The sequence below is a fragment of the Myotis daubentonii genome, chromosome 5 (assembly GCF_963259705.1).
Source record: "Myotis daubentonii chromosome 5, mMyoDau2.1, whole genome shotgun sequence".
Classification (NCBI taxonomy): domain Eukaryota; kingdom Metazoa; phylum Chordata; class Mammalia; order Chiroptera; family Vespertilionidae; genus Myotis; species Myotis daubentonii.
The window spans coordinates 35,140,943-35,158,036 of NC_081844.1; the positions used below are offsets into that span (position 1 = coordinate 35,140,943).

Consider the following 17,094-nt stretch of genomic DNA (forward strand, 5'->3'; position numbering starts at 1 on the left):
CAGGCCCTTGGGCGTCCAGAGACCTGCCCCTGGGTCCCCACCAGCCTGACTCTCTCTTTTAGACTCTCTTCCATCACCCGTTCCCCAGGTAAGTTGTAATACCGTAGCCTAGATTTCCGGCTGGGCTGAAACACTTTCCAAAAATTCTGGAAATTTGCTATGGCTGTGGCTGCTAAGCCCACAAAACCCAGATCCCAATCTCTCCCTGGAACAGCCCAAGAACATGTTCAAATCATCCTCTGACTGGACATCGTCCCTGAGATGAATCACCAGTTTCCCTCATTGTGGCTGTTGGCTGCCCTCCAGGCCAACGTTTGATGGGACAGACACCACCCCTAATGAAGCCCTTTGCCCGAGTGTGGGAACCTGAGGGCGAAGGCGGCCTTGAACATCCCAGCCCAGGGCCCAGGCGACTACTTTCACTTGACACGAAGTGAGACCAGACCAGGGAGGCCCTAAGCATCCGCCTCAGGATTGCTAGCAAAGGGTCGTCTGCAAGGGCTTAGCCTCCAGATTCCATCACTAGAGTTGACCCAAGGACCCCACCCTCAGCACTCCAAGCCAGCTCTGCCTGCCAGCAGCCTTGCTCTGGCCAATCCCCCACCTGCCACACCCACACTCACACTGTGTGTGCCTTCTCTGGATTACCACAGCACTTGTTGTGTCAACATAGAGTCCCCATCACAGTCCCTATGGCAGGGCTCTGTCTGTGTGTCCCGGCTTCATCCCTTGGACTGGGAGTTCCTTAGAGGAAGCCCCTGGGTCTTATTTAGCCGTGTCTGCAACCCTAGCATGGAACCTGGCACAAAGCAGGCACTCACGTAGGACGAGAGAGATCGAAATAAACCGACCCCGTGGCTGACTTGGTCAAGCCTGATCTATCTCCATTGAGAAAGGTGGGCACTGAGCATCCTCCCCCTTGGGTGGGAGTCAGCCTGTATTCCGTCACTGTCTCCATCATGGTGGAATGACAATGGGTGGTGAACTGGGCTGCTCAAAGTATGGGGTCCTCCATCCGATCCCTTCCTACATCCATGCTCTGCTCCTTCCTGACTAGACATTGTGCTCCAAACTTCAGCCCATCACCACCAGCCTGTCCCAGAGACAGGAACTGGGAGAAGAGCCCAACTGAATGGGGGCAAACTCATTCCCACCCCCATGAATAGCAAAAGGGCAGCAGGCTGACCATGACCCTGATTAGGCCCAACAGCAAAGTCTCTCATGACTGTTTTCATCACACCCAGGACAGGGGGCCCAGCCTGTTCTGTGCGAACCACAGTCCAGAGCCCAGAGAGGCCCGGTATAATGCACAATGTCACACAACGACGATGCAGGGAAAGTCAGAAGACTCTCGGAGCAACCAGGTCTCTGTTCCTGGGCTCAGAGCTTTCCCAAGTTCACGCAGGCCCTGCCAACAACTCATCCCAAATGAAGCAGGCAATGCTGCTAACAGTGGTGCCAGCTTCCCCCTTCACGGTTGCCACAGTGAGAAGGGGAGTGTGTAGGCTCACAACTGTGGGAACAAAGAGCGGAGGCTCCAGCTCTCCAGTTCCTGTCTCTCTCACTTCCTACATCGCTCCTTCCACATCCTTAGAGGCCAGGACAGAAAAGGGTGCTCTTACCGGCTAAGATGAAGATGCCCACGAGAATCAGGAAGACCAGCAGGTAGAGCCCGAGGACAGCATGCTTCAGGGCCGACAGGGAGCCCAGCTGGGTGCAGCAGCCACCTGTCCGTCGCTTGTGGCATGGACCTAAGCAATAAGGGCAAGGAGAGGAGGAAGAGGAAAAAGACACTTGAAAACCTCATAAGCTTTTTCTCTCTTGGTCTCATCGCTCCGTGGTGCGCGCAGATGTTGACGTGGAGAAGCCTCACACATCTGTAATGCAGCTGTAACCATGAGGAGCTTTGCAGAACCATGACAAGCTTTCAGCTTCTAGCTCTCCTCCCACCCCCCCTGTGCTCTTATAAAATGGGTATTTTTTTTTCATTACAGCCTACATTCAATATTATTTTGTATTAGTTGCAGGTGTGCATCGTAGTGGTCAATCATGCACTTCACATAGTGCTCCTCTCATATTCCCACTTGGCACGATATATAGTTATGACAATATTATTGACTACATTTCCTATGCTGCACTTTATATCCCCATGCCTATTTTGTAACTACCGAGTTGTAGTTCTTAATCCCTTCACCTTTTTCACCCATTCCTTCAACGCCCCTCCTCTCTGGTGACCATCCGTCAGTCCTCTGTATCTATGAGCCTGTTTCTATTTGGTTTGTTCCCTTATTTTGTCCTTTAGATTCCACATATAAGTGAAATCATAGGGCCACTCCCTGAGCTCTTGAACAAGCCAGATAGGCATGTCCACTGCTCACGTGCCCACACAATCCCACCTCCTAGAGCCAGACCAAGCAGCAGAGAAAGCTCCGATAGGCAGGAATACGTGTCCTTTATGTGACATCATTGTCCCATGTGATCTGGAGAATATGGAGAGAATTTAAAACAGGGGTTGGTTGCAAACCTCAACTTCGACAGTGGCCGGGAAGGGATGGAAATGAGCCAATGAGCCAGGTGGGCCTGGGGAATCGATAGCGCATGCCTGGTCTGGAAGAGGTTTCGGTGTAAGAATGAAGGCTGGCTGTTGCCAGATTTTCAAGACAAGCCAGAAGTAATTTAGAGAAATCGCCCTGTTTTTAAGTGTGAACAGCTCATTTAAAACAACAACAAATAAGACAAAAAGTATAAAACACTAGGGAGTATAAACCGAACACATTAGCATGCTGGATCTGACCACTGGTTTGCAACCTTGAGTTTAGATTTACAGGAAAACATGCTAACTTCATCCTGTGAAACTACGCAAGGCTCACCAGCTTCTGGCCCAAATAGAACAGCAACACATCAGCGCTCTACTGGACCTTGGGAATCTAGTCCAACCCCTTAAATAATACAAATAGAGGATGTCAAATGTTAGCGGTAAACAGAGACCCAGGTGCTCTGACTTCCGGTCATGTTCCAGCTGGACTTCTTTGAGTCACTTCTGTGGCGGCCATGCAGAGGCCAGGACGCGCAGTAACCTTCGCCCGCTAACCTTCAACTGACAGTGGAAAGGAAGGGATGCTCACCCACCTTGATCCCCAGCAGGGCACGTCAGAAGCATTGGAGGGCGTTTTTCAAAATATGCACGCCCTCTTATGCTTATTCTCAAAGTTAGCACCCGGATGGAGGACGGTGTGGAGCAGAGAAAGGTTGACAACCAGATGCTGAAATAATTTATATTCAGATGTTTTAAAAGGTGGTGTTTATAATTCCCTGGTAACTCTGGGTTTGCAAGGGCGGTATGTGGGGACTAGTTATTACCTCTTAGCACCTCTGTGGCCTTCAGGGGGTTTGGTGACCATGAGGGGAAATGGTGGTGACTAATTTGGGGCCCTGTCTCCCCAGAGGTATTGTTAGGTGAGGAACATTTTCTCATTCATTTAACCCATTTTATTGAAAACACTGCTGTTAAAACAGCTACTTAGAAAATGATCGCATAATGTTTCCATAAAGCATTGGGTACAATTTGGAGCCAGTTGTCAAGCAATACAAATTCTCAACAACTCTTAAATATTGGCAGTTTTTGAAAAGTTAACCTGATTTTCCACTAAGACTCGCACAGAGTACATACAGCTTTCTAACTCTCCCTAAATCTTCTTTTCCAGACTTTTTCATGCACTAGGATCCAAAACCTATTTCGCTCCTAAATATGTAGGCTTCTTGTATCATTTCATTCTCTGTTTTTTGTTTGTTTGTTTCTTGTGAGAGTTGCTGGCTGTCTGGTTGCAACATATTAAAGTCTGTTTTCTTTGAGAGTCAGAATGGTGGGCATAGCATTGAATATTATACAAATACTAGAGGCCTGTGGGGATCAGGCCAAAACCAGCTCTCCAACATCCCCCCAGGGCTGCCAGATTGTGAGAGTGCAGGCCAGGCCAAGGGGCCCTACTGGTGCATGGGGCTGGGGAAGGGACCATCGGAGGGCTCTGGGCATGTCTGAGCTGTCTCGCCCAGTCCCCATCAGCCAGACCCCAGCAGCAAGCTAACCTACTGGTCAGAGCATCTACCCTCTGTTGGTCAGTGCACATCATAGCGACCAGTCAAACGAATAGGACACTTAGCATATTAGGCTTTTATTATATAGGATGAGTTATCATGAAGGCTGGTCCAGCTCTCCTGCTCTAAGCCCAGCTTCCTCTTTAGATGATGATGAGAATGATGGCAGAGAACTGCTGGGATGGGTCAGAAGATACCCAAGCTGAAATGTATTATTCATATACTTATCCCAACCACTATGGGCTTCTCCACTCATTTGCTTTCTTTGACCTCTTCTTATTTCCTTTGGAGGTTTAATTAAGTTAAACTATATTCTGTTAATTGTTTCAGTTACAGTAGAATCTTATTTTTCTGGTTCATTATAATAAGAAGTTATTTTCTCTCTCTAAAAAAAAAAAAGTTGATTTTTTTTTTTACATGCAATATTTTTACTGAGGCACAAGGCACTCTAATTTGCCTGAACTTGAGACAGTCAGTCCAGTAAACTGAATGTTAATACAGTTAAGGGTTAAGTGCAAACAATATACATTCACAGTTTGACTACATCGCAATTTATAAAGTGCCAGATTAGTGCTAATTGCCATTCAGCTTGAAATTTTTCACCAAAAACTAAGGCCCTCTTCATTCCTCTAGGAATGACAACATTTTCCTAATCCAATCAGTCACAAGGGCAAGGACTATTCTTTTTCTTTAATCCCACTCATTAGAACACCATCCTTTTATTTAAAGTCTGTCAGAACAGGAAGAGGAAAATCACACCGCAGACAATGCCGCTAACTTGAACCTTGCCTTTGTCCTCTTCATTGCCAGCTCACTGTCAGAGGGGGGCAGACTGCAATGGCCTGGCTCCATTTCATTCCCATCAAAACAGAGGACTTCCCTTCCCCTCTACCTGAGGCTTTAATTTAACAGAAAGCACCCTCTGGTGACAGGTCCCTTCGTCAACTAACACACACACCACTTAGACCTTCCTCTGAGAGCGCTTCATTCTTTTAGCAAGACTCGATTACTTTGTCTATTAAACAAAAATCCATTTTAAATAGAACATAATTAGGGTTTCAAATAGAGATTTTCCACAAATCGTTAGACAAGCAGAACATGAAGGGTTCTGGCAAGATGGCTAGAGAATATGACTGTATGGGAAAGACAAGTTACTAAGTCTGCCCAAAACACATGTATTGACTTTCTAATTTAACATGGCAGGCAGCATGTTAGCTGGTAAACCATTCAAATTATTTAAGCTGAGTGGAAGATTAAAAACACTCTGTAATGATACCATCGGTAAAACCAGGGCAAAAAGCATACTCACTTATTTGTTAAAAAAAAAAAAAAGTAAAAGGAATGAGCCATCAAGCTGTGACAAAACATCGAGGAACCTGAAATGCCTGTTGCTAAGTAAAAGAAACCAATCTGAAAAGGCCAGATAGTGTTTGAGTCCAGCTATATGACATTCTGGAAAAGGCAAAACTATGGTGACAGTCATAAGAGAGTGGCTGCCAGGGTCTGGGAGCAGGGAAGGATGAACAGGTGGAGTACAGAGGACGTCTAGTCCAGTGAAGCTATTCTGTATGAGGCTCTAATAATGCAGACATGTCCTTGTGCATTTGTCCAAACCCGTAGGATGTACGACACCGTGAGTGAACCCTTATGTACACGATGGACTTTGGCTGATAATGACGTGTCAATGCAGGTTCATAAATCGTAACCACTGTGTTGAAAGATGCTGATAGTGGGTGAGGCTGGGCGTGTCTGGGGGCGTGGGGTATATGGGAACTTCCTCTCCACTAATTTTGATGTAAACCCAAATCTGCTTTAAAAATAAAGTCTATTTTTTAAAAAAAAGTAGAGGTTTTGACCTCTGGCTTGTTTGGGGTAATACCATAACAAGCATTTATTGAACACCCACCACCTATTGCCCTACATTAGAAGGCAGCCTTCAAGGGCTCTGGATGGTCCCTGACCCCTTGTGTCATCTCCTTCTGCATTGCGCCAGGACTGGTTTGTGTGACCAGTGGACGATGGTAGAAGGGATGGTGTGTCACTTCTGAGGTTAGACAAAAGACACAGCAACTTCCTTTTTGCTTACTCTTCCTCTTTCTTGGAACAATTCTTTGGAGGGAAGCCAGCTGCGATGTTATGAACACCCTGAGGAGAGGCTACATGATAAGGACTGAGGCCTTCAGCCAACAGCCATGTGAGTGAGCCTGGAAGCAGACACTGCTGCCAAACCAGGCCTTCGATGACTCCACCCTGGCTGAGCTCTTGACAGCAGTCTCATGAGAGATGCGGAGCCAGAATTACCTGCCTAAGCTGCTCCCAGACTCCTGCCAGATTGTATTATACATAAACTAGAGGCCCGGTGCAGGGATTCATGCACATTGAAAGGAAATTAATTAGAAGAAATATTTTAGAGGCTGGGGAGGGACGGCAGGAGATTGGCCGGCCGGGGAGGGATCATGGGAGGTTGGCTCCAGGGTGTGTCTGGCCAGCCTCGCCCAGTCCTGGTCGGGGCCAGTCAGGGCCAGGGAGGGACTGTGGGAGGGCTCCAGGGCGTGTCCGGCCCGTCTCGCCCAGTCCTGACCAGCTGGACCCCAGCAGCAAGCTAACCTACCAGTCGGAGCATCTGCCCCCTGGTGGTCAGTGCGCATCATAGTGACCAGTCGAACAGTCAAACGAAGGTTGGACACTTAGCATATTAGGCTTAAATTATATAGGCTATATTTCTGAGCAAAATTTTGATGTAAAAAAATAAACACAATCGTGACTTTCCTTGCATACCTGTGGATTCCTCAGAAACTGGGTAAGACAATAAATTTTTGCTGTTTTAAGCTGCTTGGTTTTGGGGTAATTTGTTATTCAGCAATTGCTAACTAATACACTTACGTTAGACATTAGGAAACGCAAAGATAACAAGCCACACGCAGGAGAAACTTTGCTCATTTGCAAATTCCCAGTGCCCAGATAGTGCCTAGTGCATAGTAGGCACTCAGGAAATGTTTGTTGAACAAGCAATTAAAATATGGCCACTGCCCTTTGGGTGCTCACAGCTGAGGGTTAGAAGACATGCAAGCCGAAACCGGTTTGGCTCAGTGGATAGAGCGTCGGCCTGTGGACTGAAAGGTCCCAGGTTTGATTCCAGTCAAGGGCATGTACCTGGGTTGCGTGCACATCCCAGTAGGAGATGTGCAGGAGGCAGCTGATCGATGTTTTCCTCTCATCGATGTTTCTAACTCTCTATCTCTCTCCCTTCCTCTCTGTGAAAAATCAATAAAATATATTTTTTTAAAAAAAAAGTAAAAAAAAAAAAAAAGAAGAAGAAGACATGCGAACAGGTGTGAATGGCCCAGAGCCGGCATAGAGGATGCAGCAGCTCAGCAGGGCTTTGAAGGACAGGCCTTTGTCAATGGGCTGAGATCCACTAGCTTTCTCCCCAGATGTACAGCTATCTATTGGAAAACTGTGACTTTAAGAAGAAAACTATCTTCCTCCATGTGGGAAAAGTTCTGGAGAAAATACCAAACAAGCTGCTAGCTATTAAACATAGTTGTTTGTAGACACGGTCACACACAAGACCAGATCAAGGGAGAAAATGGCACAAAAAGACAAAACAGAAACAAAGACAAACTCCACCAAGATGTAGGGGAGTCAAGGGAGAGGCTTTTCCATCTTGCGGCGCCCTCCAGAAATGAGGGTGGCATCGCAGGGGATCAGAAAGCCAAGGGAAGGGGCTCGAGAGGCCTGGAGAGGGTACGTCAGTGGCTCCAAGCGAGTAAATGGAAACTAAAAAAAAAAATAAAAAAAAAAAGCAAAATGACTTGCAGAACAAGTCCCCAGTGCCAGGGTGGGCGATGATGTTTATCTCAGCGGGGAGTGCATGCTTCCTGGTGGGTGGGAAGCTGTCAGTGAGATGGAGTTCCCGCCTCCAGGCACCCATCTGCATCTGGCCTGCGTGGTTGTACCAGAGCTTCACATCCCCGGGCTATGATTGCCTTTGTCGCTCCACATTTTTAAAACTTGAATTTATTTGGGAAGGCAACTTGATAGCATCATCGTAAGTGGAAACAGCATCTTCCTATTACACATGAAAATAAATACCTAACCACTAAAATAACAAATTTACACCCATGCGTCACTTCACCCCCTCTTGAGTACCACTGTATTGTATGTAGTGAGAAACATTTGCGAGACAGGGACTTTAGGGAAAGTCATGAAATCACAGCTCAATGACAACTTGCAAGAAAAAGTTGATGTACTCCAAGGAGATTTTATTTACAGGGGAGCAAACCCAAACTTTTTAGATGTTCAAGATTTAGAATACGTAGAAGGTAGGTTTAAGTCTCACGGAAAGAACCATGTCAGGACCTGTACACACCTCTGGCCGTACCTTCATCATTCACAAGTGTCTATGGACATCTCCATCTGCCCCACGTGTCTGACAGGTCCTCTGGGGCAGGGTGTGTCCCACTGATCTCTCTCACCCCATCAACCAGCACACAGCAGAACCGCAATAACGTTCCTTGCAGGGACAAAGACATGTGCAAGGCATTTGTTTTTGCTGCAAAGATCATCTCTTACATTTGTCTTACGCAAATAGTTGACACATTTTTGTTGGCTGTAAACACCTTTTTTTTTTTTTTTTTGGTGCAAAATGTTGGTCTGAAAAAAGTAAACACAATCTTGGCTTTGCTTGCTCACCCATGACTTCGGATTGCCACTGCGTGCCCCAATAGGTAGGTAAACCGTGGGAGCAAGCCATTGGGACTGGAGCCACGCTCTCCTCCTGGCTGCATAGCATCGTCATGCATTGGAACCTCTTAGACATCCTGAGGCCTGAGCCCCACCCCGGGACGTTCTGATGTTGATTCAATGGTGAAGTCACACTTCCATGGCACAGAGGTACACAGTTTGTGGAGTAAGGCATTTGTCATATCAAAAGAGCATGCGAAGACACATTCTTGGAAAAATCAATGAAACGTCTTGCTATCAGAGCTTGGTTTATTTTTTTAAAATGTTGATTTCTTTTTAATAAGGTACATTCAAAATGGGCTTGTCTCAAACTATTTTATGATCCCCAGAGGCTAACATTGCAAAGGGTTCCTTTTAATCACAGGAACGAGAGTACTCCCTAAAGAGCTTTTGCTCAAATATTGTCTGCGGAGGGTGGGGAGGTGCCTGGGAGCAAGGATTAAAGACCAGAAAAGGAAAGTTCATCTGAAAACCACTCAGCCCTAGACAGTTGCGCTGAGGGTGAGTCGGGGGATGCCCACCCCCCAATGTCAATGCCACGCTAATGTGGGAGCCTCAGAAACTCCAGGTCCTGGTTTCCCTGTCACTCCCACAGCGGGACTAGCACGGGTTTGGGGCTCTGTGCAGGTAGATTCGAAGCCTGCCTCTGTCCCACACGGGCTGTGAGGCCAGGAGCGATCCCCTTCGTGAATTTAGCCCTTCCTTGACAAACTAACTTTTCAAGTTCTTAATCTGTTCGAATTTTTTCCCCTCTCCCATTAGAAAAACAACCACCAACTCACAAACTCTATCTGAGTGGGTATTTGCTTATTTCCAATGAACCTGGGTCTATACAACTTAGAAAACAGGATGCAGTGAATTCAGTTGTCACCTAATTGAGTTTTGCCGAGGACAAACAGTCATTTTCTTTTTGTTCTCTGTGATTCCACAGCTGGTAAACAGCAGGTGGAGATAAGGTCTTAGGTCTGGAAGGGACCACAGAGCTCCTCTTGTCCAAGAATCTTCTTAAAACCCTGAAGGCTGACTTCATCACCCTCGCTCTGGTTACTCACCCTCACACTGTCCCTTATAAGAACGCAGCCCCAAATAACCTCTGCCTGTCCAGGCTGCCCTCCCTTTCTGGTTTTAATAGGGACCTCTGTTTACTTTCCCTCAATAAAGAGGAGGGAGTGAGACAGGGACGCTGCAGTGGACCGCCACCCACTTGCAGTTTCATCCCAACTGAATGTGGGAGGGTCCCGAACCGCCCACTGGGGTACATCGCACACCAGTCGTCTCTGCCTTGTTGGACCCTAGACCTGAGTCTTCCAGGCAGACGTCCCCGGTGAGGGCACCCGACGAAGCAGACCACAGTCTCCTGCAAGATTGAATGAGTCTGAGCCTTCCACATCCAGTTCTAAGAAAGGGGGAGGGGACGGAAGGCGAGAAGGCCAGAACTCATCCATTTCAGATGTTATGATGACCTAGAACAGTTTCTCCTGGTCCTTCTAGAGACATCTTGCAATTTTGTAACTTCCCTGTAATATTTGCTATTTTTCTCAACCCCTATTGACTTCCCAAGTTACTCTGCATAAAAAAAAATTTGAAAACAATCAAGGGCTTGTGGGTTTATTTTCTGCGAGGAAAGAGGAGGAGAAGGGACTCTGGGTGGCCTGCAGGTTATGGTGCAGCTGGGGCTGAGGGGTGGAGAGACAGCCAGGTGGGAGGGGAGATGAAGGCACTCAAGGTGAGCTGGCCCATGGCTGCCCCCTGGAAGGAGGGGAGGAGCCAGGGAGTCCCCAGGAAGAAGAAGTGGGCCCTGGGGCTGGAGGAGATGCCCACACCTGCCCAACACGGGCAGTGCATGAATCGGAAGAAATGCTGTCTTCATGCAGAGGGACCCGGAGAGCATCAGGCTAAGGGTTCTGCCTAAATTCAGGACCAAGGACCCTCCTCCCGCAGAGTGGCCCTGGATCCCTCTGAAAAAGACTCCCAATTGCTCTCCTGGCCCCTTGTCAGAGGAAATAAATCATCCAGAGACGTGTTTGCCGTGTGGCAGCCAGGGCTCAGCTATTTTCATTTTTAGACCCCACTCTTTCCAAGCTGCTGGTGCCACCTCCTCGCCACTTCCCCGTGCGCCTGGGTTGATGAATTGCTCTATCCTCGGTGCAGGAATGCATACCCCCTGCCTCACTCCTCCAACTTCTACCACCAACTGAGTTGGAAGGGCCGTCCGAGTATCCGGTTTTGAAGACAGAGCGTCTAAGATCCCGGCCTGTGCCAAAGGTATGGGAATAAACTGAAAGTGCCCCTGAAGCCGGCAGGCTCAGAAGCCTCCTGCGTGGTGGCCTCTGCACAGGAGGCAGAGCAGACTGAGCCGCAGAAGGGCTTTCAGCGGATCTAATGGAAGACGATGGGCCCCTGTCACCTGGTAAGGCCTGGCACCAACAGTTACCATGTATGGAGCTTTGTTGAGAAATGACAGCAAAGGTGGCCTAGCCAATAATGTGAATAGGACTGCACCCATACATCAACAAAAACACAGATTTGTTGAGAGTCAGCCCCCAGAAGGCAGGGTCTGGGACTCCTCTCTGGATCCCACAGGTCCTGGCATGTAGCAGATGCTCAATTAACACCTGTTGGCTGTTTGTAGGTAAAGGAGGCTAATAACTAAACGCGGATTTCGTAGGAGGGCCTTTCGCAGAAGGTGGGAGAAGGGCACACCCAGCAAGCCAAGGGTCCCTGAGGCTGTCCCTCTGAGTCCACGAAGCAGGGGGGCTCTCCTCAGCGCCACCCACTGGCAAGACGGCCCCTTCTCACCTTGAGCCTGTGAACACCCTCCCGGTGATGACCCCCAACACAAACCTACATGCTTAAGGCAACTCCCCTGACACCCTGGGAATGCTTAGAATACTTATGGCATTACATTTCCTTTTTTTTTTTTTTTAAATTAAATCTTTATTGTTCAGATTATTACATTTGTTCCTGTTTTTTTTTCCCCCATAACTCCCCTCCTCCCAGTTCCCGCCCCACCCTCCGCCCTCACTCCCCACCCATTGTCCTCATCCATAGGTGCACGATTATTGTCCAGTCTCTTCCCCACCCCCCCAAGAATAGTCAGTCCATTCCCTTTCCATGTCCCTGATTCTATTATAATCACCAGTTCATTCTGTTCATCAGATTATTTATTCACTTGATTCTTAGATTCACTTGTTGATAGATGCATATTTGTTGTTCATAATTTGTATCTTTACCTTTTTCTTCCTCTTCCTCTTCTTAAAGGATACCTTTCAGCATTTCATATAATCCTGGTTTGGTGGTGATGAACTCCTTTAGCTTTTCCTTATCTGTGAAGCTCTTTATCTGACCTTCAATTCTGAATGATAGCTTTGCTGGATAAAGTAATCTTGGTTGTAGGTTCTTGGTATTCATCACTTTGAATATTTCTTGCCACTCCCTTCTGGCCTGCAAAGTTTCTGTTGAGAAATCAGCTGACAGTCGTATGGGTATTCCCTTGTAGGTAACTGAGTTTCTTTCTTTTGTTGTTTTTAAGATTCTCTCTTTATCTTTTGCTCTTGGCACTTTAATTATGATGTGTCTTGGTGTGGTCCTCTTTGGATTCCTTTTGTTTGGGGTTCTCCGAGCTTCTTGGACCTGTAAGTCCATTTCTTTCACCAGGTGGGGGAAGTTTTCTGTCATTATTTCTTCGAATAGGTTTTCAATATCTTGCTCTCTCTCATCTTCTGGCACCCCTATAATTCTGATGTTGGTATGCTTGAAGCTGTCCCAGAGGCTCCTTACACTATCCTCGCATTTTTGGATTCTTTTTTCATTTTGCTTTTCCGGTTGGGTGTTTTTTGCTTCCTCGCATTTCAAATCATTGACTTGATTCTTGCGCTCCTCTGGTCTGCTGTCGGGAGTCTGTATAATATTCGTTATTTCAGTCCGTGTATGCTTAATTTCTAGTTGGTTCCCCAATATAAGATCGAGGGTCTTATTAGTTTTCTTGTAGATCTCATTAAGTTTATCGGCAGCTTCTAAACAGTTCTTGAGAGACCTTAAAAGTGTGGTTCTGAACTCTATATCTTCCTTTGACAATTTTGTCCTGTTTCTTTGTCTCCGCATTTTGTTATACTTCCTTGGTGCACCCCCTAGTGGTCTTTGTTCGCAGTCTTATAGTTAAATCTTGACTGTTGTAGCTAATTCCAGGGAGGGTTTGACCTCCAGGCCAAGTGGCTATGAGAATCAGCTGTGTCAGCAGTGAGAGAACTTCTGTCCTCTAGGGAGGTGCTAATCTAGCCTTTGCCTGAGGCTATCCGGCAAATGCCTCTGTGCAGGGCTTGGGCGGGGCGGGTCGCACAGGATCAACAGGGTGGGCCGGAGAGAGCAGTTATGGCGGCTCTCAGTCCTGTCCCCAGGGGCTCTGCCTCTCTGAGTCCCAGCACCCGCTGCAAAGCTGGGAGAGAAAGCTGCACTCGCTCTGACCGAAGCCAGACAGTTTCCGCTTCTCCCGTTTGAGTCTGGGTCCCTAAAGACTCGCCCGGATCTGTTGCTCAGAGTCTGCGACTCCCTCCCGATTGAAAACAACAACCGCGCCCTCCGCCGCCAGCCGGCTCCCCGCACTCCGCACCTCAGAATTTGACTTCAGCACTGCGCCTCCTCTGAGTGTCCGTGTGCGTTTCTCTTTCCTCCTAGTTGTAGGACTTCCACTCAGCCAGCGTTCCTGTGGTTCTGGGTGATGTCCCTTCCGTGTTTTGGTTTCACTTTTGAAGTAGTTGTTCAAAGCAGCAAACTCCGGTGTTAACCTATGCCGCCATCTTGGTTCTGTACATTTCCTTTTTAATAGAGGTCAGGGTTGGGGATGAATTCCTACCGTTGGGAGAGTATACCGAGGCCTTAAAGACACTGGAGAACACGATGCTGACATAAAACTCCCCGGGGAGGGGGCACATGAAGCTCATTTTTATTCAAGGACAAACTCTGAGATCACTTTCAAACAGAGACACTTTTAAGAGTGAATCATCCATTAAGCAGCATGCGGGGAGAGCAGGCATAAACCTTCGAACGGGAAGGTGTGGCTTCCATGGGGGAAGCACGTCCTCAGTTTCCCCTTGTCCTCAGTAGACCTCTTCAATCTGACGCTCCTGATCTGATTGCTGCCGTCTGCCCCCTTCAAGTTTCCAGCAGGTCCTATCTTCCTAGTCCCTCCTCCATCAGTCAGACTCCCTGTGGCTTCCCCCCGACCTCACCCGCTCAAGGACACCTGTAGAGGATAGAAGCTCTACCTCTCAGTGAGGTGTCAGGAGAGGAGGCAAGCGGCCAGCCCCCTCCCTGCAGCCCCCAAGGGGAGTAATTTATTTATTTTATTAAAGTGCAGCTGACATACATATTAGCTTCAGGTGTACAACATAATGATTTTACATCGATATGCCTTACAATGTGATCATCACGATAAGGCGAGTAACCATCCTAACAGGACTTTCTAAAGATCTGCCTGCTGTGAACCCCTTCGGTTATCCTGACTTGCACTGCATCTCAAGCCAGACAGCAGGAAGAGAGATGGTGCCTGGGAGTGGGCAGGCTCTGGGACGCCATGCAGAAGGCTGGCACCATCATGGGCACCTCAGCTCTGTGGCTGGGTTTTCCTGGTCGCCAGCAACCAGGTGTTGGGGTGGGGAGCCAGGCCAGCATGGCACTGCACTGCGTGCTCAATGAAGGGGAGCCATGTATTAGCATCGCTTCTATTATTATCACTTCTAATGGGCCCAGCCACCCCTCCCACCACCTCTGCTGGCCTCCTGGCCTCACAAGGGCTGAACGCTGCGTATGGACATTAGACTTGAGGCCAGAGCCCCAGGAGGGGGTGGTGGCGGCAGGGTCGCTGGGATGGGTGGAGCATTTCTCTGCCTTGAGGTTAGTGTTCCCAGCTTCTCCCAGGAGCCATGTCAGACCCTCTCATTGCGCTCCTCCCCAAACCTAGTTGTGTTTATAGCTGTTTCCTGCCAGGGGCACCTCAGAATAATTCATTCCGTCTGCCCCTGCCTTTCAGTCATTTATTCCCGTGGCCCCACCCTAGCTTTATCATCCACCAGAACGTCTCCACCCCTGAAACCCTAAGCTCCTAGAATCCGTTCTCATAGCCCCTCAAGGTCACCGGGGACTCCAGGCCTGGCACCGAGGAGCGGGCGAGAGCTGTGCGGAGGGGTGGGGTTTAAGGATCAGGCAGCAGTGGCTTTGAATCCAGGCTTTGCCTCTGACTAGCGGGGTGACCATAGGCAATTTACTTCACCTAAGACTTCACCTTCTCATGGACAACCTGGGCACAATCTATAAAAGCCAAGCGACCAGAATGACAGAACGACCAGAACGACCAGAACCAGTGGTAGCTATGATGCACACTGTGGCCCCAACTGCCTGCGGCCCTCCCCCGGGTTGCCCGGCCCCTTATCGGCGCCCCCCCACCCAGATTGGGGGCAGGGCCTGCTGGCCAACCTCCCGTGGCTTCTCCCCCTGGCCGGCCCCGCCCCCTATTGGCTCCTCGGGCCCTGATAGGGGGTGGGGCTGGCCAGCCAACTGCCTGCAGTCCCTCCCCCCGGCCAGCCTGGCCCCCAATCGGCCCCCCACACCTCAGTCGGGGGTGGAGCCAGCTGGCCAAACACCTGTGGCCCCTCCCCTCCGCTGGCCCCACCCCCAATTGGCTCCCCCCACCCGTGCATGAATTTGTGCATCAGGCCTCTACTAATATATAATGAGGTTTAATAGGGAAATTTTATTGAAATGCTTAGCACAGTGCTTGCTGTCAATTTTTTAAATATATATTTTTATTGATATCAGAGAGAGGAAGGGAGAGGGAGAGATAGAAACATCAATGATGAGGGAGAATCACTGACCAGCTGCCTCCTGCATGCTCCCTTCTAGGGATTAAGCCTGCAAGCTGGCATTTGCCCTGACTGGGAATCAAACCGTGACCTCCTGGTTCATAGGCTGATACTCAACCACTGAGTCACTCTGGCCACAGCTCAATTAAGGGGAGCCATGTATTATTATCGTTTCTGTTTAATCACTTCTAATGGACCCAGCCCCTCCTCCCACCACCTCCGCTGGCCTCCTTGCCTCCCAAGCGCCAAAGTGAACTCCAGAGCTCCTGGTGCGTAAGACAACCCCCCCTCCCCGGCTCCCTGGCCCACATACCACTGTCGGGAGGGAGTGGGGATCCCTGGGACTTCGTATGCTTCTCACAGACCCCCTATCACAAACTCAGCCCCACCATCAGTCTCTGCCCCGAGATCAGCCCGAGCACCCCACTGAGCCCTCAGCCTGGCTTACATCAGTCCCTAGAAGCCCCAGGATTCCCCTCCGCCCACTCTAAGCCCCACATAGCCTTGTGTATCCTCCTTTGACCCCCATTTCCCTCCCCGACTGCTGAAACCTCCCCACGGTGGCCCCTGGACCTCCCAGCCAGTCTTCTGCAAATCCCTGATTTCTTCAACCTCTGAGCGGAACCTTTCTTTTACTTCCTTATTCTAACTGAAACCTGCTCCTTTGTGGTCCCAAGCGTGGGTTTCTCGCTCACATGCTAATACCACCAGCCTAAGGATGTAGAAGGTGGGTGTGGGTTTTTTGTTGTTGTTTTTTGTGTTGTTGTTTTTGTGTGTGTGTGTGTGGCTTTTTTGCTTTTCATTGTTACTTTCAGACTTTCTCTCTTCTCCCTAAAACTCCCCAGCTTAGGGTCTCACATCACAAGACTGTACATTTCTCCTCGTTGCTAAGGGACATCAGCTCCCCTCCCCCTCTCTGGGCTCACTGCTCTCAGTCTCCAGTTCCAAGTCCTCCTGTCCTCTCCTCTCCTCTCCTGGTTTTACCTCCACCCTGACACACTTGAAATGTGGCCCAAAACAAGATGGGCTCCAGATGCAAAATACACACTGGGTTTTGAAGGCTCAGCATGAGAATAAAAGATATAAATACCTCCATTATTTTTTTATAATGATTACATATCAAAAAGATAATATTTTGGATATATTAGGTTAAATAAAATGTCTTACTGTCTTTAAATTAGTTTCATCTGTGCCTGTTTACCTTTTACACAGCTACTAGAACATCTAAAATTTCACGTGGGGTTCACATTACATTTCTATTGGCTTTGCCTAAAATGACCTAAAATCATCGGGACTCTTTCTTAATCCTGATTTCAAAGTCCCATATTATAGGCACCTGTTCTGCTGCTCTTCCTCACGAACTCTGAATCAGATGCTGCCTGACCTCACCAGGACC

The 17,094-nt window shown here is 48.5% G+C and overlaps 1 protein-coding gene across 2 annotated transcripts in view; it reads right to left on the reverse strand.

The window, feature by feature from the left end:
* SCARA5 (scavenger receptor class A member 5) overlaps positions 1-17,094 on the reverse strand; it is a 112,079-nt gene that overhangs the window by 78,271 nt on the left and 16,714 nt on the right. For both annotated transcript variants that reach the window (XM_059697553.1, XM_059697552.1), the window contains exon 3: positions 1,623-1,751. In XM_059697553.1, the coding sequence (XP_059553536.1) occupies positions 1,623-1,751 (129 nt within the window). The remainder of the gene's footprint in view (positions 1-1,622; positions 1,752-17,094) is intronic.